We start from the raw sequence: 24,537 nt of genomic DNA, 5'->3' as shown, positions 1-24,537 counted from the left end.
CAAAATGCACTGCTTCATCAGCATTCTCCACAGTAAAAAGAAGGGGAATAATGTGTTTAAACTTTCATTTAATTTGACATTAAATACAGCAAATGTGCAATCAAACTAGAAAAGGGTATAATGAAAAGGGACAATTTCCTTCTTTAGAAAGTGAAAGCAATTACATTAGAAAGTATACTAATTTAGAAAAAGCCCAGTAGTACCTGTAAGCCTGTGTGCACAGCCTGCAGTCCCTCTTAAGCTGCACATGGCAGTTTATTGTGATGACAGCAATTAAATACCCAGTGATTTGTGTGCCAGCGGTATTATGACTTATCCTACAGTATGCCCTGCTCGCTCTCTCTGAAAGGAAACAAGGTTTTAGGAAACCAGCTGAAAGCAGCACACAGAAGCTAGCCCATCCTCAAGGGACCAGCCATGAAACAGAGGATAAACCATACAAGTGGTTAACGTGACACAGGAGGACCTCAGGGGGGCTAACGTAGTACACAGTATTCTCACAAGCTTAAAGCAGCACACCATGAATACAGGCACTGTCCACGTTCATAGATTTAATGATCAAGTGGGGATATGTGTTTGTGACTACACAGTACATAACTGGACTGACTATGTTTCACACTGTTCCACACAGGGAACACTTACAATGGCCCAAATTAGAAGCAGTGTGCTACGTATGTCAGATTTGTGCCTCGCCAGCATTTGTTCAATCTCTCCCTGTGGCTTCCCTTCTGCCACAGCTAAACTGGGTGTTTGGTACTGTGTTGTAAAAAACTGTGGGTTTCAGATATAGCCATATAGCGTACACTAAGAACTACGGAACACCAGCATTAAGGGTGTGTTAGGGATCTAAAAGAGCTTTGATGGTCCACAATTTAACTAGTGTGAAACTACTGAGGGCAGTAATCGTCTCGTCATAGGTTATATACTGTAACTGTACCAAGGGCCACCAGATTTACAGTTTTTCCCATGTATACATGTGACATGTATGTTTTAGACAGCAAACTACCATTGCATTGGAAAACTGCCATTTGTGTTTACAGAATGCCAAATGCCAAGATCCTTTTTTACATAATTAGGTCAATGACAACTATACTGTTATTCCAAGGATTTTGCAAAACTTGACGGCGGCAAAAATGCAAAGTTTGTAAAATATCAAATGATTACTAGAATTATATTTGCTGTATGTATGTCAAGTATGTGTGCAATGAAAAGCCAACTGGTATACTTGCTGAACCAGGAACCAGTAAGATTGTGGAAATGACACTTACCTTAGGAGATGGAAAAATAAATCTCTCCATTCTATTACGCAGAGTGGTTTCATGTGTGTGTGTGTGTGTGTGTGTGTGTGTGTGTGTGTGTGTGTGTGTGTGTGTGTGTGTGTGTGTGTGTGTGTGTGTGTGTGTGTGCGTGTGTGTGTGCGTGTGTGTGTGCGTGCGTGCTATTCATGTATATATCACCACAGCTTTGACTTCTAGCAGCAGAATATCTGACATTACAATGGTTATAATTCCTGTTGACACATCCTTAAGTAAAGTTTGAGCAGTTTGAGGTCCATGCATGAAGTATAATTAATTTGCCGTTGTTCATTGTTGTTTGATGAACAATTTCAGATGGGGTAATACACAATTTCATTGGACTAGTTGTGCTAATGAAAATGTATTCTGGCCGATGCTGCCTAAACGTGGTTAATGCTTGACCTGTGTTATTGTCACATTGAATGAACACGTGCAATTATTTAAATTGTTCCATGAACCAACTTGAAAAAAGAAAATTGAGTAAAGGAAAATCCATGTTACCATGATGCCAACTGGCACCAGACACGGGTAGAAAGTCTGTAATTTCTTAAAAGTAAAGCAATTTGAAAGTGAAACGTGTTTTACATGCTATAACTATTGCATTGTAATATAGGCCTGTATTGTGAGCAGAAACATGCGCACCTGTTGGAGACTGTCAAACTGAAAACGCTATAAGTAAAGGTTAGCATTAAAAAGAGCGTCTGTGTTCCTTATTTAATGATCAGTGATAGTGTGAAAGCACTCTAGGCATAAGCAAAAGTCACAGAAATATGACTTCACATGTCTTCTATACTTTTAATTTGAAGGCGAGCTGTCTCTGCTTGACTTCCTTGACTCATTTATCATTTTTCCAATTGGTTAATAGGACAATCCAACGGATTAGTCCGAGGAATTGCATTGCACGTGATCATTCAATTCGACAATGAAACAGCCACGCATTAACCGTGTTGAGGCAGCATCGGCTATCGAAGAACAAACTCTTTTATATTAGCACAAGTAGATCAATGAGATTAGGTATTACCCCATTTCTGACATGTTCATCATACAACATGAACAAAGGCAGATAAATTACACTTCATGCATAGGCCGTTTGAAGACTTACCTGTTCAGATGGTGCTTCACAAGTATGATAAGAGATAGCATTTAACATAACAGAACATTTCTTTTTGGGAGAATAGAAATGTTCAAAACTGTGTAAAATAATTTGCAAAAACATAAACTAATAGCATTGTATATGTCAGGGCAACAACAAGAGCAAGCAAAATCAAGAAAAAACGTTATTCCAGTGAAAATACTTGAACGTCGTAGTGTTGAAAAATGTAGGTTATACAAGTAATTTCCCAATTAGTAAACAACACATACTGACAGTCAAGTTTCCCACACTTCAGTAAGTTAATGATAACTTGCTAGATTTGGTTTTACTTCATTGACTAACTTGAAAGAATCAAAGTTTTACCTTGAATGCTGAGAAGGGACCTTAGTAGCCAAACTTCCCCTCTCTGCCCTGAGGAGGAGAGTCAAATGGCAAAGATCAGAAGTCCACTTACCCCACAGGGAGAAGAGGTGATGATCACAGCCAGGATGGGAGGCCCACAACACCATGATCCAGCCTCACCCAGCAAACCCAAAACCCATTATTTGAACAAAAAGAGTGTAATTACCCCCTGGGTGGTGGTAGCGGTGGTTTTGATGTACTGGAACTAAGACAGCAACTATTGTGTTAATATGCCCGTGAGTCTCTTTAATGATTCCCATGCATCAAGCAGAAAAGAAAGGTGACACAGCTTAAACATGTGAATGCAAAGCGAAAGCGACACCTACCTTGGAAATCGTTCATATATAGTTGAGAAAGCAATTTTTTTGAAATGCCAATGACCTTTATATACTGCATTTAGGCCAAGTGTATACTGCCACAAACACTGCTGTCATAGTTTCATGGATTCAGAGAATTAAAGAGGGTTGTACCTTTACTTTTACCTATGAGATTTGATGAAATGTTCCATGAAGAAAGCAGATTCCAGACAAAAAGGGAGAACAAAAGCAGAGGGGACACTGATAAGTGTCGTGGTCAAGTCGGGAAAGGACAGACGGCAGGAAAAAGAAGCTCGATGGCTACATATATGTGCAGATAGAGGGAAATGTCTGACAGTAAGAGGGGAACAACGAACAAAGGAAAGTGGAAAGAGCGTAATAACACTTCACATCCCTGCTCTGCTGCATGATAAAAGTATGCAGCAGCCACACAAATGGATAGATGAAGCTAGAATGGACAGATCATCTGTGCATGAGAGATGAGGATTAGCTTTCAAATTCAGTAAGCTATTTTTCCACCACCATGCATTATATCCTAATATTGTTAATACAAATGTCCCTTTACTCAAACCACATCATCATAACATCCGGAATTGTACAGTAGATGTGAAAAATTAAAAAGAAGGAAAATACGGACTGAAATGACACAGCTACTTAGCAGAGGGGGTGGGAGGAAGCTGAAAGCCAAATGAGCTTGAAAAAGGGGTCATACAGAGAGAGAAAAAAAAGTAACTGGGAGAATGAAAATAAACTAGGTCATTCAAAATAAGCGAAATGACAGCCCATATATGAAGCTTCAAGCCTGAGTAGTGCACAAGAGACATATGCAAACACACTTCTGAGCACAATGGGAGCAGGAGGGACATTGGAGGAATGATGGGGAGAAAGGAACAGAGCTCATACCTTGGTCGCCCATCATCAGGTGTGCCAGACCTTAAAGGAAAACAAGAGCACAGTCAGCAGAGAACAAGGGATCATGGGAAGCTGTGTGACACTGACATGCAGGCATCCCTTTCAGAGCAGATGTCTGTGTTACTTGAGGAGTGTTGGGGAAGGGAAGAGTGGGACGGAGAAAAAGAGGAGGGTGAACGGACAGGGTTGGCGCAATGAGCATTTGGTCAACCAAAGCAGGTTGCAATGCATCATCAGCCTCTTACTAGTCTTCATTCAGAAATCTAAGTTCAGGCTGACCTTTTTTTTCATTAGGATGAGAAGTGCACAGACTACCATCCCACCTACCCATGAGAGAGCGATCCCTCTGCACAAATATAGCAGAAGACTGTTTTACCTTCACCTCCAACAACTGTCAACAGTGAGTCTTACTTGTGTCATGCAAAGAAAAAGGAAGCTGATCGGAGACAGTCAGGTGACCGCTCCAGGAAGGAATTTGTATGTTAGCTGCAACTAATTCTAGGGGTTCCCTTTAGCAAAATTTTCTTCCTGATATACATTGTACATTGTCATTACCCTGCTGTTTGAACAGATGAGGGATTTCCACCTCAAACTACCAATAATCTCCTACATCCACATGAGTTCTAGTACACACAATGGAACGATTTTGCTTAAAAGGAAAATAGCATTGAGCTAAATGTCTGTGAAGTGCTTAAAGTCTCTGTCACTTTGTATTACAATACACTTACCAACAAGGCATTCAACCAAATAAAAACTGCATATTTTAAATGTAATTGAGAAACGTAACCTCTCCATAGTCTCAGTTTATAAAAGCAATTACCACAAATAGACATTTACAATTTATTTTGTTAATTTAGTAACACTAATTTAAGGAATGAATCTATATTGTTCTGTTTTGTAGAACCTAGTCTAATACTTTATTATAGTATTGCTCAGCTAAGTTAAAAAAAAACTTTTACTCAGGACACTTGGACCGTTTAATGTTTTAATATTATTTGATTATTTCTTTCTTTCTGATTGATTTGTTTTACCAGGAGTCCATCTTGGTTTCAGCATTGGCGCTCAAGGTCCAAAGCCCTGCAGTTTTATTTATTATTATTGAGGAAATAAAACTGAGCACTGAATAACCTTCGAGATAAAATGGTGAAGCAGCAAACCAGCAGTACTCCAAGGCTACTCGAAGGACTACTACAACGTATAGAGTAGGACAAACTCATCCCAATCTTCCTTTTTGATTGAGGTATTAGTGTAATCACACACATGAAAAAGTATTACTATGAGGTGGAAAAATAAAAACAAATAAAAAAACTCAACCCAATGAAAACCTGATTAATGAGACTTACCACTCCAGTTATTACCAGTATAAAACATGTGCTTACATTTATTTGAGGAGCCTTAGCCATGACAATGTGTAGGCATACACAATTCATCAATAATGGAAACCAACAGTAAAAATACCCACCTTCAGTATCGTTGTCTTCTGGAATCACGGACAGGCAAAGAGAAAGAGAGGAAGACATTCATTAAGCAGCATGCAGACTAGGACTGGCCATTGCATGTCGTAACCATGCAAGGCATTAAACATCACATGCAAGTGACCTATTGTAACTCCTGCAGAGGAAAGGCTGATCTATGCATTGGCCTTCATTTTATTGTCCACCCGTTTTGCTTGTACACTGACCTGGAATACAGGACAGAGTTGTAACTGAATGAGCCCTTCTGAATATTTGATATAACCTTGAAGAACTAGACTCTTGTTTGGGGGCAGATAAAAACTGGCATCACTGTTAAAAGATTAAGACCCAGTATTGTTCATGATTTGTAAGGGGATAAACATCTTCAGGCATGAGGCCGGTTCATTCTGTTGCATAAGGCTAATTACATTTTTTACTTTTTTTTCCTTTTTCAAACATGATGGACTTTAACTTTTGGTTACAGCGACTATTAATTCAACAGACTAAATGGAATCTGTGTGCAGTGTTTTGGTTGTTTTTTCTTTAATGAAAAGCTGCGCCATATGTGATGAAATGCAGTGCAAGAGAAAAGAACCCAAATAAATAGTTGGCTGTGGTAAAGCAATGCTTGTAAGGTTTTAGATTGGGCAGTGGGGTCCCGTGACTGAAAATCTATCAGGTGACTTGGTCGTCGTACTGAAAGCAATGACGTATTGGCAACGCAAAAGGAGATTGTTTCTCAAAGAAAAGTTCCCTAACATCGGCAATCAAAGTGAGGTGAGAGGAGGTGAGGAAACTGCCATGTAAAACCTCCAATAAAGGAGGCAGAGAGAATAATTACATGTTGGTTAAGTAATAGCAAACAGGTGAGGTAAACATCATGCTACCAATGAAAGGAAAATAAATGGGTTTGAGAAAACATGCAAAACCATTGAAATGAGAGAGGCCCAACTGCCGGCAAAAACAATAAAGAATAGTCAGTCAACAGTTCTATTCACCATTAAGTGCTTGTAATTTGCCTGGAGACTGATTCCATATTCAATACTTAAATATTTACATATCAGAATAGCAGAAATACAGAGAATGTTTTTTTTCAACTTTGGTGATATAACATTGTTATGAATTCTCAATAGGGCAAACATGAACTGAAATCATGAAGACAGTAGCATGCAATGTCTAATCAATAAAAATAATAATCTGGAATCAATCCAATTACTTTAACCATGCGGCCAGTTGGGCACAAAAGCCCAGTTGCCACTACAAAATAAACTCCTACCTCTGTAAAATGGTTTCTTGCCCAGATTCAAGCGTTTTTTTGACCCACGACTTACCATCACCACTGGTTCCCATTCCAAATCAGACATCATGCACCAAAAAACAATCCAAATCATCATTTTGTGAACAAATTACAATGCAATCAACCACGTTCAGTTAAAATGTATGTAAAATGTGTTTTACATACATTTAGTTACCTTTAATTACTATTATCAATTAAAGTAGTAGCTCATTTATCCAAGCCCTTGTGGAATGGAGGCTATTTGGGATATCTATACCATTTATGAATTGACTTAACCAAAACAAATTCTGATTTGCACACAGACTCATATAAATTCAATCTATATAATTTGAAATGTGTGCAGCCTCATGCATTATAAGGATCTTATTTCCTGATATTCCTGATTTCAGTGTGGATGTCGACAGTACAGTAAAAAAGTGCACTTTGTTCACAAAAAGTTAGTTTGATGATGAAAAGCACGTTGCTGAAAAGGCATTTTGACAAGGCAAGCATGAAGCTGGAAGTTGCAAAGCAACCTCATGAGAAGTGGTAAGTATAAGAATCATGACCGTTTGCTTGTGGCAAGACCCCAAAGACTGATGGTGACTTTTGCCACAGTGTGTAATCATCCCTCCCACTGCATTATAATTCCAAGTTGTTTAAGAGCATTGTTTTGATAGTTTGTTTTAGATCGCATGTAAGGTTATTGTGCAATTAACATTGTGTTATAGGGATTCCCTTCCGCTAATTATTAGTGATCAAAAACAAATTCAAATCAGATTTAGAGGTACAATTATTAATTTATCCTAATTAGGTTAGCTTTAGAGGCATACAGTATATTACCCTTATATGAGATCTGATCTGAGCACCTTGTTTTCTTCACACTAAGAGATGTAAACAAAATTTAAATGGCAACAAAAGGAGAAACATAACGTTTCTTATACAGTGTACAGGTGCTCAGAGAATTTGATTTGTTGAAGGATTGTGCCTAGTAGTGTAATTCATTCTTATGAATCAAACTTCAGCAGTCTTCAGTGGCCACGGTAAACAAGGTTTCATTTGGTTGTACTTTGAAGAAAAGAAGCAGCACTTACAGCAGTATCAACTGACATTAAAACAAGCCCTGTATCACACACACACACACACACACACACACACACACACACACACACACACACACACACACACACACACACACACACACACACACACACACTTTCACAAATGTACCCAGCTGGTTGCATTCTAATCCAGAGACGTAAATCCATTTAATCCCCTTGACAAAGTGATCCCAGTGCTATTGTGCTGGTAACACTACACCGAAATGCACTCAACCGTCTATCAGATGATCTGCATCGCTAATGGTCTTGTGCTGTTGATCATGCACATGGTGTTTAGCTCATGGAAAGTAATTGCATTACTATTCATGTTGATGCTAAACTAAATAAAGCATCTGGTGTGCAGTAGCAGAAAATACAAAAATCAGGACTGGTAAATACTTCTATAAATCGATTATCTGTTCTATTGGTCTCCTGCGGACATGATTCTGACAACTCAACATGACATTGATGCTTTGACTGTAAGATCAAAACTGTGACATCTGAATAACGCCAAAGTGACAGTTTGAAGAAAGCCACAGTCCAAACATGTTTTCATTCCAACTCGTCACATACTGACGCTCTGTCAGACCCTTTGGCATCATATTTAACGCACCGGGTGTCCCACTGCACGGCCGCAGTTATTACGTTGTGAATTCAATCAATAACACCTCAAACGTAAACAACCTCACGTACGAGTGTCACAAACATCACTAACATATCTTCAGAATATCTACAACTCTTTGCGACACGAACACCCGTCTCCAATACCGGTCTCTTGTCTTTATACTACAACAATAACCTCCCAGAGCTTGACACTGCTACTGTGAGCCAGCTTGACGAAATGTCATTAAAACATATCTATGTCTGTCCTGAATGAGACATGGCAGCAGCATCATAGGGCTCTTGGTGACACTACATTGCCTGAATCCACCTTTTGTCGTCCACTCTTAATGTCATGAAAATCTAAGTGTTTCAGGTTTGTTGGAATTCCTTGTCTCTATTATATGCCTAGTTTCAGCTGGTTCTATTTATTTCAACCAATTAACATTAGCTCTCCTCTTAAAGTCAAAATGAATCAAGGTTGTACTGAACCAAATTTACAGAGGCACAAATGTGAGGAAAATGTGGTCGGTATTTGCCTAGTTTTGTATGCACTTTTGTTTGAAATAAGAAGCTGTAGCTGCAGTGATATTGGGATCCTGAAATGGGTTTCACAGATATGTTTGAGCTTCATGCTGTCAAATCCCATTTTTTTTATTTTAATTTCATTTTTTTTACATTTATTTTATTTTTTGTTTTCTTTAGCTATTAACCATTTACTTTCTTACATAACTTCCCACTTTATTATTTAAAGATCGATTAATGCAATTATTTGTATATTATGTCTACAGCTCCATCACCTGAATGTACCGGTCGGGAATGAGGTTTTCAATTTCAATCTGTAATTGTCCTCAGACATGTGTGAAGCCTCTTCCCTGGTGGGATAAAAACTGTGAAAATCAATAAAACATATTTACAAAAAAAAGAAATCCCATATTTTCTGTCAATGTTGAGTAAGAACTCAACTGCAAAGCCATCACCAAAAAGGTAACAATTTTCAACCGCTTATATTTTACTTAAAGACGATGAACAATCATAGCCGCTTTTCAATAATAAGTTAACAAATATATATATATATATATATATATATATATATTTATTTATTTATTTTTTTTTTTGTAGCAGTTCTTAAGCAAATTGCCACATTTTCTCCTCGAAGGTTGTGTCTTCAAAAGTCTGAAAGTCATAGTCTCATAGCGTTATGCCTTTTTGGTAGACTGGTCAGATAGGCGGTGCGAGTCACTTCAATAAGGGCATGTTGTATACTAAGTAAAAAGCAATAACAATGAAGACGTAATATGTTCAATGTTCAGTATTATGAATGATTAAGCAACTGACACTTCCAAATTAAAGCGGTTCAATTCCATCCTAAATAGCCTCAAACTGAAGCAGTTTATCATGCCAGCATTGCTTTGAAAAAGTAGGTCAACTAAGACTATGTTTTATTGTGGAGAAGCTGAAACTCTCTGGACAAAAAACTCTGGTATTTGGATATCCCTGTAAAGGTGCAACAGCAGGGAAATGAGTAGTGACTGCTTGAGGATGTTTAGGTGACACTGCAATGCGTCAACATGTTTTCCAACTCGTTTGAAACATGGGGAGTCCAGCTTTCTTAACTCCGGGTTCACACTGGACACAGAAGCGCTGCAAGTTTGGGAGTTGGGCTGCTCACTTCCTTTGTAAACCAGTTGGTGTTTCATGGAGAACGCGTCGCTCCGGCTCGCAAACTTTAATGATTCTCACAGCAGCTTGTCTATTTTCTCTACGTGCCATGACTGAATCTTGCATGAAAAAACACGTTGACATGTACTATGAACAAATACATGTTATGTTATGTGTGATATTTATGATCAGATTTTTATAAATAATAAAAAGAAATGCATCACACACTTTCAACTGTTCTCTTCAATTCCTTTGACTGGATCCCTCCTCAGTATCTATACCTCACACATTCTGTATAGGCCGAGATCCTACAGTTCCCATAATGCAACTCAATAGCGTCTTTTGATTATGTTATCTGGGTTATTTTTCAAACTTTTGGAAACCTGGGCCCTATCTGACACCATACAACTATTTCCACAGACTGATTACTACCAATAAGTACATGCAATAACAAAGAAGAACAGAAGGCACTGAAGCCATTGCCAGCCCATTAGACAGTTGTAAATTTAATAGTAGTAGCAGGATGGCTGCTCTAAAATCTTTTGTCGCAGAGGCGCTTTGAGGGAAAATGTAAAAGCCTTGCAGCAAAGGTCAGAGCCACCAGAGGATCGATGTGTTGTTAAATTACAAATTTGACCAAATCGAGAGTAATGAGTATAAGTGAGGACCCATCTCTTAGTACCACAGCCTAAACCTAATGCATCTATCTTACAGAGGAGCGTTAGTGGCATTACACAGCTCACCATCTCCCTCATTATCCTCCTCAAGCAACAGTCGGGGTGGAGAGAGAGGAAATGGGCAGAGTGAGCGGCCACCCTGATGGAAATTGATAGCTCCCACAGCGCCGGCTATACTGCACAATTTCAAGCTCTCACCAGCGGAGTCGGTCAATGGTGGCACATGTAAGCTTTCAGAACAATACACTCTTCATATAACCTTTTGGTGAGGTCACCCCACTGACACTGGATTCCTCAGTATTGGACAGTGTCCAATATCCATTTCGGAAGAATGTCTAAATTCAAGATAAGGCTTGACGTCAATCATGATGCTTGAACCGTTATGGCCAAGCCTTCAAGAATGTATGACCCCACCTTTCATGTTTTCCAAGCATCTGCATGTTCCCGTGTTTAATTCTTCTATTTTGTGTATATATATATATATATATATATATATATATATATATATATATATATATATATATATATATATGTATATGTATATGTATACATATATATATATATATATGTATATATATATATATATGTATATATATGTATATGTATATGTATACATATATATATATATATATATATATATATATATATATGTATATATATGTATATGTATATGTATACATATATATATATATATATATATATATGTATATATATACATATACATATATATATATATATATATATATATATATATATATATATTGAATCTACCTCAGCGTAACACATTTACTTCATTAGTCAACCATTTACAAATTGAGGTTTAACTGTTAACTGTTTAACTAAATCATTCAGATCAGCATTCCGCTGAGAAAGAAAGAGACGAGGAAAAACGGTTCAAGCCGAACCTCAACGAAGAAGACTACCATGTCCGAAGATATCAGAGAAAGCCGAACCAGCTGCCACAGAGAGATGGGAGAATACGATTTCAACAAACTGCCCTCATTCAACCAAGATGCAGAAATGCCCACAGAGGAACAGCCGCCACTTCATTCAGCGTTACTTCCCATCTGTCCATCAATTTATAAAGATCTGGATAATTTGATGTATGTGTATATGAAATAGCAGATCCCTGTATACCATGGCAACACCTCCGTAGCAACCCTGAGATTAAGATTGAATTGATTAATATCAAATTTGTTCCCCCCTATTTTGCCAAAATTGGGTGGCATCCAAAATTATACTTATGGCATATGCTGAGTATCATTATACAAATGTATGGGTTTATAAATACATTATTGAATTGTTCATAATCATTTCATATTTTGATATGAATTAATTATTTTTTTAAATCTGCTACCAGCAATAACACTATTATTTTCTACTACTTAGCAGATACTTGCATGTAGAGCTTTTCTCGTCATGAATACTGACGGCAGGCTTAACAAATAAATGGTTGGACTTTTGGGTTAAGATGATTTAAAGGATGACTTTCTCTCTGGCAGAGAGTTAGACGAAGAGGTCCCACCGCTCTCTACTCTTTCCAATAAAACTACAAGGAGTTTTCATTTTGTTTGGATTTTGTCGTTCCCTGTGGAGGAAAGTGGTGTTTCCAGGCACCAAAGTCCCTTTACAAAACCTCTGAAATGTTTGCAGAAGAGTTTGACAGTCTGCACCGCACACCCCTGGTTCTAGTCCTCCCATCCCTCCCTTCAGCACTACGCCCTGGGCCTCCAGCAGCATGGCGTCAGTGTTGGCTCCCAGTGAGGACCGGCAGAGCATGAGCCTGCTGGCAGATGCCGAGCACTGGTCCTCTAGCTGGACGTTCAGACTGCAGGTCAAACTATTCCCTGAAAGGTGCTACATTCTAAATAAAGAGCGTATCTATTGCCACAACAATAGTGGATGTAATGCTGCTGCAAAAGGCTGTTGGTCGGGATGGCGTTATCAGTTGTAACTGCTGTGTGAGTGCAGTACAGAGCTAACCAGAAGGGCATGCTCACACACACTAATATACAATAAAAGGCACACACTGCTGACCCAGCTATGTCAACTCAGCAAAGAGAAGCTCAGATTACAACAAACACAGATGGAGAGTGACTTCATTCTCTGCTCAGACCAATGCTCTTTTATATATTTAAGTTACATGGCAAATACTTGTTTGCTGCTCTAATAATACTCTGAATGCCGTAGACAACTTCAAGAAAGCTAATCAATGAAATTGGGATCAAAATTTACGTCCAACGACATTTGTTCTAGAGCCATTCGTCGTCCTAAAAATGAGACAAAGGTGCGCTAAATATACTTAAAACTAAATATACTCACACAGTGTTCATTTTTTATTTGATTAATCGTATTATGCAGCTGCGACAAGTTTCTCGGGACAGATGGTGTGTGGACAATATAGTCCAATCCAGATATTTCTAAAGACACAGCCCAAACAGAGGGGATTGTGGCAGCAGATGTGCTGAAGACCTCGTCATTCTTTTATATCTTGTTGGTCAGAATAATCCAACAGGATAATCAGAGCAGTTTATACAGTATATCTAATAACCTTAATCCAAGGATTGACAATACCTAGGATAGGTATTACAGATGTGGAATAAATCTTTTTTGTGATGCAGTAGCTGTTAAACATTTGAGTATTAGGTCTGTCGGGGAAAACCAAGATGTCTACTAAGAATCAATGTAGACTGCACATTTGTAAGTATGGGCTCATCTTATTTGTAATTTATTGTATTAGCGATCACAGCCTCTTGTTGAAGCAAGCACCTTTTCTAGCTAAATATGCTCAGCAGTTGCTTAAGGAAACTGTAGTTATGGCTTTCACTGTTGATGTGTGACAAATCCCTATCTGAAGAGAGGCTCTTCAGCTAAAGTTTTTTTTTCAAAGTATTAATAAAGCACACTGAGCATTAAATGCAGCTAAGCTCTAAGTACTGTGAAAGCGAGCTATAGCCCTTCCCATTATAAATGATAAAAAAGCCCTTTGATTTCTGAGTCTGATCAATTAATCTATAAGGACAGAGATACATTTATTGCAAGAAGGAGCACTATCCTACTTTTACAGGACGTAGAAAATCTCTAAAGGTGACAAATAACCTCCCCTCCACTATTATTGTCAAATCAGTGCTATTACAGTCACAAAGGGCTTCAAAGTCACATAAAATGTTTCTAAAAAGTGATTTGTCTTTGCTCTACCCTGAGCATGACAGCTTTCAAATTTGACAGTGCACTTTCAACTTGTTTTTAGCATTTCAGACGACTCTCATGAAGGATGACACCTAACCAGCAGCATCAAAGGCAACTTATGTTCAAAGTGAAAATATCATCTGCAGCCCGGAATTTAAAGAGGCACAATTCGCTACATGCAGCTTTTATTCTGTATCTGTATCGGGGAGGCCAAACCATTTAGATTGCATAAAGCATGCAGCGATTATGCAATGTGAGATATTGTTTTAGAAGCAAAACATAGGTATGAATAAGGACATCATACATGATAAATAGACAAACAAGAAAAAACTCCTTATGCCAGCAAACATGCTTCAATGAAAAACACACTGTATCCAGTTTAACACAAGCATGTGTGAGTGTGCCGTGGCTACTCAGACATGGCTATTTGTGCAGTGTGACCAATCCCGTTAAAGGAGAGTTTTGTGTCAAAGAAATTCACAAACACCCTTTGACAGTCAGGAGCAGTTGTATTTAAACAAGGCAAAAATCCTCCTGGAAAATCCCTCTAATCTTTTGATCCCAATATCTGTCTTTGGACTCAGAGACAGCAGTACAGTAATAATCTGCTTTCGTCTGAGTGAAGCTGCAGGAGGCTTCTAGACAGAATGACACTTTAAGAGATACAGGGAGGCCTCATGTTTGTGCGACATACAATGACAGACATTTCTCAAAGGAACCGCTCATTCCAATTAAGAATTCATCTTTCTATATAGTGTGTCTCAAAGCAGTTTATTCTATATGGGAAAATGTGGAAAGCTACTGATAAACAGGTGGTCAAAAATTGTATATTTCATTTACATGCATCCATAAATCCCCTAAGAATGATAGTGTTGCTTTTGACAAACGCAAGCTACCTGTTGAATTCACTACTAAGTTATTGTTTTCATATGTGTTACCCTGACTCATTGTGCATTTATCTACACCGCTGTCTGTGGACTGCAATAATCACTGCTCTTGTATATAAACTGATGCAAAAACTATAAAACCTCTTCAAATGCCAAACCCCGCCAGGAGTAAACATAATATATATTTACAACGACTAGTATTTCAGACGCATTTATTTAAGTTGTTAAAAGCACAGTTGTGTACCATTAGCTTTTTTTCAATCAGATTTTGTTTTCGTTCAGTTGTTCAGCCACCTAAGCCTGCCCACTTCTCCACTCTATTGTATTTTTCTCCTTGGGGATACAACTTGGCATAAAACATCCAGTATTAACAAAAAGCATACTGCCAGAGCATCAACAGAAATTTTGGTTTGAATGTATTCACCTCTTCATTTAGAAACACACACACGCAGTCCAACCAGAGTCCAACAAGTTTCTTGCTAGATGTCCTGCAAAAAGCCAGGATCGCCAAATTATTGTCCAAAGAAAGACATCCTCTCTTTTTTGTTTGACACCAAAAGGCTTTCTGTCTTTCAGTATCACTGTAGCCAAATGTTTTATTGAAGTAGCACTAATCAATATTTTTTTATCTAGGAACAAAATATTAAATGTCCCTTTGGAGTTGGTGGAGACAAAAAAGAAGCTACAGTAAAATGGGAATAAAGATTATTCTAATGTTACAGCCAGAGACATGACTGCAAAATAGCACCAATGTTGCACCTCCTCCTCCTCCATTACAGATGGCAAGTCATTCTTGACAGATAATGTAAAAACCACCCCAAATGTATTTAAGGGGTTGCCGAAGTCTTCACATTTAAAATTCTGCAAATGAAACAAAATCTATTTGTGTGAGACAGACATAGTCAAGGAACCAGTGTCATGAAAAACAAAAAGGAACCAACGGCATGAAAAAGAAAAGAAAAAATGCATATTTTGTGTGTACATGTAAACGTATAACGATTTATGTGGATATTTTGCATCCTGCATATGTTGCACTACTTCACGTTGCACACATGTGTTGAGAAGCTGTCTTGTTCCGTGACTATCAAGCTGATGATTATGATTCAAATGTGAAAAAAAGGTGTGACATGATTTCACTTACTGTAGGCTACAGTCATACTTGGTACCCTGTCATCATGCATTAGGAGCTTAATGAAGTGGCTTAAGTAATCTGGCTGTCAGTCTTGCAATAACTTCTAACAATATCTTTACAAGGACCTCAAAGCTATTCTCTCAGCTAAAGTGCAACACAATCACAATTATTGACTGTATCCAGTCAATTTATCCTTTGAATTACATAACGCACAAAATGAAATAAAATAAAATGCTGTACAGTCTTTAGATCTGCCCTACTTTTGTACTTTGGCTGATTTATGTTCAGCTAATGTACAATGAAATAAACATCATTCCATTATATCAGGATAAAATAATTTATCTAATGAGAAAAAGGAGGACAGATTCTGGGAACTTACTGGCCATAGAACAGTGCATTTAAATAATTGTTTTACCGATCAAAGGGATTTATGTGTGCGTGTGTGTGGTGTTGTGCAATGTGCAAGCTTGTGGTTGGGCAGGGGAGACTTGACAGGTCTGGTGCAAATCCTGTGAGCCTTTCATCTGATCAAAGCTATACAACAGCTTTTAAATTATTTAATGGTCAGGTATATTTTAAACTCCAATATACTTTGAAGGTTAATCAATGTATGGGCACTAGGTAAATATATGGGTAGATCTCTCTGTTTCATACATATGCTTAGTTGTCACAGTTAAAGTTGATTCTGACTGGGCCACAACAATAGCTTTAATCATCATTTTTGAATTAATGTTCTGATAAAATTCTCCATGCACAGACATTTGCAGGAGTAGCTGTTGTTACTTGCTGGCCCCATGCTGCTCAGGATGGTGAGAAAGCAAGCAGCAATACCATATTACCTTGAGGTGCGGAGAAAAAAAATCTCTGCACTTGCTCGAATACTAAACTAGCTGGCAAAGGTATTATTGAGTGAAGGCTTTCATCAAAAGTGACTTAAGGTACTATGAGTTCATACAATTTCAGAATTGATGGCTCCGGTGGGAATTGAATCTCTTTGTCTTGCAGTGTTAGGGCCATGCAGAAATGAGCTATAAAGCACTCTCTTCATGTGGTTAGTAGTATTACCACAATTTATATGGTCTGGTGTACAATATAGTAACACTGAAAACATGGCTGGACACAAATGTAAAATGCAGATGAACAGTCTTTCAGTGTTTTAGCTCGAACTAATTACGTATGTCATTATGTGTTATTTAGGGTAAGGAAAGAGCTTTTTCATGCCCAGACATTAATTTTCTATTTAAAATACATATAGCTATATTTAAAGCTGCTTTAGTAAATATTTTTATATTAACAATGGGTCAAATGGCTATGTGTAATGTGAGAGGGGTTGCTCTTAGTGACAAATCGACGGAGAATGATCACCCAAGTCTGCAGTTCCTGCTCACTGGGGCTTTATAGCGCCTTTCGGCTCATTGTTTTGGTCTTACAACCCGCAGCTTTAACGGTCTATTTTGGTCTAACTGCTATCCTTCGACAGCAGAGGGAGGCTATCCTCGTCCCTTTGATAAACTCCTTGTATGATACCAGCCCAGCGTCAAACAGCCAACAATACATCACTAGTAACCCTAAGGAGTTGGTGGAGACAAAAACAGAGCTAAAAAAAGGGAATATTTCAATTAAATAAAGTGACCAACAAAACTCTAAATTAATACTAATGTTGCTTTTTGTCTGCTGTATGTATAAATAGGCAACTGTTTGAATGTTCGCCATAAACACGTAATATGATATAGTGTAAATAAAGTGTCATGGTTGATACAATGCTCAAAAGTGGGCAATTGTTCAATCATTACTGCTTTTGGTGTAGAAAAGATCCACTATGCCCACACAACTACTTGTCACACCTACTGGCTAACTATAAACAACAAATGTAGATGATGCAATTACTTCTCACAAACAACGTTTAAACTCACTGTGCCTCATTCACAAACATTTCTTCTTCTTGATCCCCACCTGCACAGTTTTTACAAGGTTTCTGACATTCACCAATGTTTTCTGATTTGAGATCTGTTCTTATCTACATACATTCAAGAGCACACTCACGCACATGAGTGGTGACATGATTGTGCAAAATAACAGTTTTTTTGGCTTTCTATAAATTTGACAGTAGTCAAACAAAGGTGTCCCTTTGTTAGGTATATAGAAGCATAACTGAGAAAGGGGGTTCAGTCCCAAACTGTGCTTTTTGGCTCTTCATATTGCCTGTTTGTCTGTGAGCTTCTGTTGTGTAAACCCATTGCAATTGTTAAGGACACACTTACTTTATGCATGCATATTTGTTTGAGATTAATTTACCAGAACTGGTCCAGAGTCCATCCCATCAAACTTCCAAGTCATATTCTCTGTTTTTTTGTCTTGTCCATGAGCTAACCAACTCCTCTATATGTGTGCATAGACACGCACCATGGAAAGTGGTCAAAATCAAAACATTTTAATTGTTGTTATCATATAGTAGCTTTCATCTTCATCAACTATAGTGGATGTGGTCCCCATTGCCATGGTATATTTGTAACATTGACCTCTTTAAACAATGACTGCTCATCCTTTATGCAGCACTAAGACGATATCTCTTACATTTTTCATCTTAACACTGCAATAAAATAACCAATTACTTATTTCATGGCCATAAAACTATTAACATCAAAAGCCACCCTGGTGGGAAAATGTTTTTCTGGTGTGAGAATGACTTTTCCTACAATTTCTTGACTAATGAGACACACTCACAGACAAGAAACAGACAGCACATTCTACTTTCATTTTCAAAGTATTATTTAATTTAGAACCACCCAAAATGTAAGCCTGAACACATGAACTATGAATATATGTGTATAATGTATATATATATATATATATATATATATATATATATATATATATATATATATATATATATATATATATATATATATATATATATAAATCCTGAGATAGACCCATCAACAAGCCACATTTACAGAAGGAAAAAGATGGCTACAATAAAATTAATGATTGCATTGTGATTCACAATAAGACCTTTGGCTTTGGCTTTCTAGGCGTTCTTTGGATTTCCCCTAAACTGTAGAAAGATTTGTGATTATACACTGTACTTGAAAAGAGCAAGAAAGAGAACAACAATACTGTTTGGGTGGCATGTCCAAGTATATTTACTGCCACAGTTAATGTTTGATCTAGATGTATCCATGGTCCTTTGATGCAGTGTGGCTATACAGACCTGATATTTCTCACTGTAGTAGTTTTAATAAACAAATACGTAATGCTGCCAACACTGAAAGCCTGTTAGTGAACTACAGCAACAATCATTCACTCTGTCAGTGCATGAGGCTGGTAAAAGACCCAAAGCTGCATTAACTCCTTCAACAAAACACAAATACAGCAGCAAACAAAACATAGACTACACAGTGTGTAGAGGACATTCTAATTAGGAATATTTCATATTTGCCTCAATGACTAATGACAATCAGATGGGAATATTTTACTGTATGATGCAGTAGTAAGTTATCTAACAATGGCCTAATGCGCTTATTGTTAATAAAATATGTATGTGATTGAATAAAGATACATGGGCATTAGAAATGAAATGGCCTATATAAACTGCGGAAATAGATAAAAAAAGAAAAACACATACACTCACACCCCTCCCCCATCGACACTGACCAACAAACCTGGGCCCTATTCCTCGTACCTGGCTTACTGAGTTAGCTGGATAATTGTCAGGAAAAGATGACACAGGTCAGGCTTTTCGGTTCCACAAAGCAAGTTTGGAAAAATCACCATAGCAACACATCCAAATCCCTTAACCTGCTCCAGTGCAGGCTTACGGAAATTCACTGGATAGGTTGGCCACTCCTACCGGACAAAAAAGGCAGCTCCTTCCCTCATTGATGAAGGAGCGATATTAGTTATATTAGTTTTATAGGGAGAGAGTTCTTCCAGATCGCCAAGATCCGTTCTCACATCATTATGACTTCCTGTACGCGGCGCTATAGATTCTGCCGACAAGGAACCATGTATTTACGAGAGCTTCTCAAGCCGTACATTGAACACAACACGCCCAGCCGAGCATTTGGCTGTCTCACATACTGTATGCATAGACTGCATCACAGAGTGTATGCAGACTGGATCACAGCCTTGAGCTTTTTTTGCGACAGGTACATGTGTGTACAGTGTCGGCAATGTGGAGAACATCGAGAAATCCCCTGCATGGCGTCCTGTTCGTAACATTTATTTAGCGCAAGAAACTTATGGATGTGTTATAATTAAGTGATAATTATATGACAGTGTTACACCATACATATCATTATTGTAGAAAATTATTAAGGTGGACTCATGATAAGAATAGAGAGAATCACACACAATTTCTTTTCACTGCTTCAATTGATTGAATTTCTGATTATGAATAATACATACATACTGATCCTCCCATACACATATTCAAACTCCTAGTTATATGATAATCTACACATACATGTATATACCCATACACATTTGAAGATCATGGAATCTGTGTTCGACTCCTCCCCCTTTTGAAGAGGAGCGCGCACGCTCAATTATCCAGATGACTGACGTCTTGTTCGAATTAACAAAACTGTTTGAGGGCGGATCCGCTTTAGAGAAACCGACATAGCCTGACGTCAATCATCTCAGTAATTTAAGCTGGATAATAGGACATTTGATCGACTTTGTTGAACCAGGTACGAGGAATAGGGCCCTGCTCTTCCCCACCCCAGCAGTAAACTGCCAACCTGTGGGAAGAGCCACACTCAATCACTCAATGTCTGAATGCTGATGCATATTAAAAAAAAGGATACAAACTAAAAGAGATTCTGATATTTTGGCTACGACAGTGACCGTATTCTCACAACCTCAAAGAACCCCATGTTCTCTTTGTGTATTGATTAGCCGGGTCTCGCTCTTTTATTCTCCTCAATTACACAGCTGATTATTTTATCTGTTGGAATTATCCAATCAATTAGGATACCATTTCGGACGGACGTCATGTCTCGGCCATGCTCCAGTTTGTAGAAAATGATCTGATGTTAGATAGATCATAATGTGTCAAGCTTAAAGTATCAATGTAATAATAACGTCAAGGTGAGCAACTGACACAAAAATCTCTCCCAGTTATTTTTTGGGGTTCTTTTCTGTTGCCAACTATTCCTATCTATTGGGCGCTTTTTATACTGTATGAAGTTAATGACATCATTTATGTTTACTCCATCTGACTCTGATGATTACTCCTGCTCATACGTTTGAGGTAAGCCATTGGAGATGATGTTTCATAGGTCAACCAATCCCCATGGACCTGTTTTATAAGAATGGAAGAAACCTTTGGGGATGGAGAACACCCGCAAGTTTTGCTAATGAGGCCTTGCAGGAGACTCACTCATTACAAACAACTGTAATGCAGATTGATGACACACATGGTAAGACTTAAACAAGCATAGCCAAATAGAGCAGGGCGATGCATTTATTTAGGACTGATGGTAATTGCATAAGAATACTTGAATTTGTTTAAATCAGTCCATGTTGCGACTGACTTGAAAGGCTACAAAGGACATGTTGTACCGACTGTATGTCTGAACTGAATCCAAATGTCTTACCTTCACTGCAGTCCTTCCCTTGAAACCCTGTCCGAGAGCAGTCACATGTTGGTTCGTTGTTAATTATACTGCAGACTCCTCCATTTAAGCACATGTTGGCTGAACCGCAGAGGTCCTTTAAGACTCCTTCACTGTTGATCGTGACCGACTCTGTGTTGTTGACCTTTATGTCAGTTATCCATCCAGTGAAAGGTAGCTGATCCTTGACTGCAGCGGATGTGAGTCGTAACGCCACAGATCGTAACTCCGGTGGTATTCCACCAACAAACAAATGGCTAAAAACAGTCATATCCCGTCTTTTTGACTTCACCTCCACCCATTTTTTCTCATTGTCCACCTTCAGGGTTGTGTTCTTAAAGTTTCTCCTTATTGTGACCGCGTGCCATTGGCTGTCGTTGACCGCTGTGTCAGATACGACGGTCGCAGGCTCGGCACAGAAGATCGAGAAACGGAGGCTGAGTTTACCATTCAGTATGAAAAGTTCTAGAAAGTCACAAAATCCCTCATCGTCGAAGTAAACTAACAGCCCGTGGGAACTCTTTGTTTTCATATTGAAGCTCATTTCACTTTCGCAACACGCATTCCAAACTGGAAATCTAGCCCACTGGCCCTCAGCACCTGTAAACTCTAGACAAGTGCCTATCTCTACAAAGCAGCAAAAAAGCAGCCCAACCCATAAGATATGGGCACTATGTGGCTTTTGTAAAAACATTGTGCGTTCACAAAAGCTATGCAGGTGGACAGAGTTTATTTATATGAACCTTTGCTGAAGCAATAAATAAATTTGGTAGACCGTGAGAGAGTACACTGGCATACAAGTGACTGTCTACATGGATAAACAATTGTAAACTGATGCATTGTAAGACAAAAAGTTAAATGCTATAATATATGTGCGCAGCAACAGGCTAACAATTATCTCCTGGAGCAAATACCATTACCTCATACTGTCCATGTAGGCCACTGGCCAAACCTCTCACTGTTCGCTCCCAAATAGTTTGAACTGTTTAAAGGTCCTCTCTGCCATGGCTATTTAGAGCAAAGTGACAGGGATTCAAATATCCATTGGGCACACTTGATCTAATTTATGTAATTATGGAACAGTCCCTTCTGGTGCCAGTTAGTGTATGCACTGTTTCACTTGAGTTGAAATGGCAGCTTTAATCTTCATGTTCATGCCAACATTCTTTGGCGGGTAACTGGAAGCTTTGCTTGGGGCTTTTCACATCGTCATCCTCGGTAGCGATGAGAAAAAAAAATCCCATATGGAGACACGTTGGCTGATAATCTCAGCAGAAGAAGCCGTCTGTCTGTCAAGGCAGTCCTCCGTCCTAAAGCTCTCTGCAAAACAAAAGCAAATTTGATACAGTACAAGCGCTTTCACCATATCCATTCCCAAATCCACTTTGGCCAAAGCCTTAATCAAAAGTCAGAGTTAATGTGATTGAGGCTGAAGCACAGCCAATCAAACACTTATATCCAGAGAGGCCTTTTTGTTGCAACAAACATGAGCATATCAATAGATGAATATCAGCAAGGCTTTCCAGGAAGCATACAGCAGCACTGGACAGTCAGCATCCACCAATGACTTCATCTTGTGTGTCGGACACCATGTCTTTTTTTTTTTAATGCGCAGTCCTCGGAACATTAAAAACACATACATGAGAGAAAAAGAAGAAAAAAAACATTAAATAATGATAAAGCCTGCACCGTCATGACCGCAAACAATTCCTGCTCACACGCTCAGTCACACCAAAGAAAAAATAGAGGAAACCGCTGATTTACAACTCTCAATATTTCTTTTAGAAATATTACTTTAGCGTAAACGCTCGTTACAACTTCTGCAGCCGGCAATGACCATTGTCAGCAGCATTCCGATATACAGTAAGCAATTCACTGGGCTGCCCTCTCTTCAAGACCTACCATGAGAAAAAGTGCGTCATTTGATTCACAATGGTTTGTTTGTGAAAGACGAACCAGTCGGGTTGCCGCTGGGTCTCAGTCAGACCTCCAAAATGTGCTCTTCATAATATTTGCCTCGTCACTATTTTTAGGACTATTCTGCATTTCCTTGCGAACACTAAACGCGTTTAATATTGAACTGCAGAAAAATACGACAACCCGGATTTTCGCAATTAGTTTGCATTTCAAAGAAGACAAATCGGGTTTACTTCGTTCGGCATCGCAAACGTTGAAACAAACAGAAACATCCTCACCAGAAACAGCACAAATGTGATGAATACCACTACCAGTATATACGGATTATTATGCTCAATACGATGTGTGGTAATCCTCAGCTAAATATTGCGTTTCACAGGCTATTTTTGTCAAAACAGGACATCAATAATATGTCCCATACCTTAACATCTTACCCTTGGTGAGGGCTGTAAAGGACGCACTATTATACGATTAGATTTATGCTCCTGTCGCTCACAAAATGTCTTGCAAAAACAAGATGAGACATTATTTTATTTTGTATTTTTTACCTTTGCGCGTACACCTTTACTTCTACGGGACCCTAAATAGTTGGCACGAGAAAAAGAAAAAAAACGCACGGGCTGAGCTCCTGTAAACCACGACTGTCCGTATATTTTCGTTCTGTTTAAGAGCCTGTACCTCAAATCCAGTCTGGCGAAACCTCCACATCAAGATCTGCTTTCAAGTGAATCGCAGCATCAGAGAAAGAGAGAGAGAGAGAGAGAGAGAGAGAGAGAGAGAGAGAGAGAGAGAGAGAGAGAGAGAGAGAGAGAGACGAGTTCACTTTCTCTCTAACTCTCCCACTAAAACCCTTACATGCTTAGTGGTTAAATAAATTACCTTAAATATGCCGTCCTCCAAGTTTGTTTTCCAATTTAAAAAAAACAAAGAACAACTAACGAGAAAAATGAAACCGCCGGATGGAGTGGGTCGGGAGAGCGGGACGAAAATCCAGTTATCTTTGTGG

General features: G+C 38.5%; 1 protein-coding gene across 10 annotated transcripts in view; it reads right to left on the bottom strand.

Annotated features, from left to right (window-relative positions):
* Positions 1–22,308, bottom strand: part of LOC306746766 (neurexin-1a-like) — a gene marked incomplete at both ends in the record, with an annotated part of 231,168 nt that extends 208,860 nt beyond the window's left edge. For 3 of the 10 annotated variants that reach the window (XM_079229736.1, XM_079229735.1, XM_079229728.1), the window contains 4 exons: positions 3,261–3,272; positions 4,011–4,040; positions 5,482–5,499; positions 21,597–22,266. In XM_079229736.1, coding sequence (XP_079085862.1) covers positions 3,261–3,272; positions 4,011–4,040; positions 5,482–5,499; positions 21,597–22,158 — 622 coding nt within the window. Of the gene's footprint in view, positions 1–2,751; positions 2,812–3,260; positions 3,273–4,010; positions 4,041–5,481; positions 5,500–21,578 lie in introns of all 10 variants that reach the window. The other 7 variants (XM_079229730.1, XM_079229732.1, XM_079229727.1 and 4 more) reach the window with 7 other exon arrangements.
* Between the last annotated feature and the right edge of the window lie 2,229 nt (positions 22,309–24,537).

Source organism: Taurulus bubalis (genome assembly GCF_910589615.1).
Source record: "Taurulus bubalis genome assembly, chromosome: 14".
NCBI classification, from domain to species: domain Eukaryota; kingdom Metazoa; phylum Chordata; class Actinopteri; order Perciformes; family Cottidae; genus Taurulus; species Taurulus bubalis.
The sequence above is the reverse complement of the archived record's forward strand: the minus strand, read 5'-3'. Positions and strand labels throughout refer to the sequence as shown.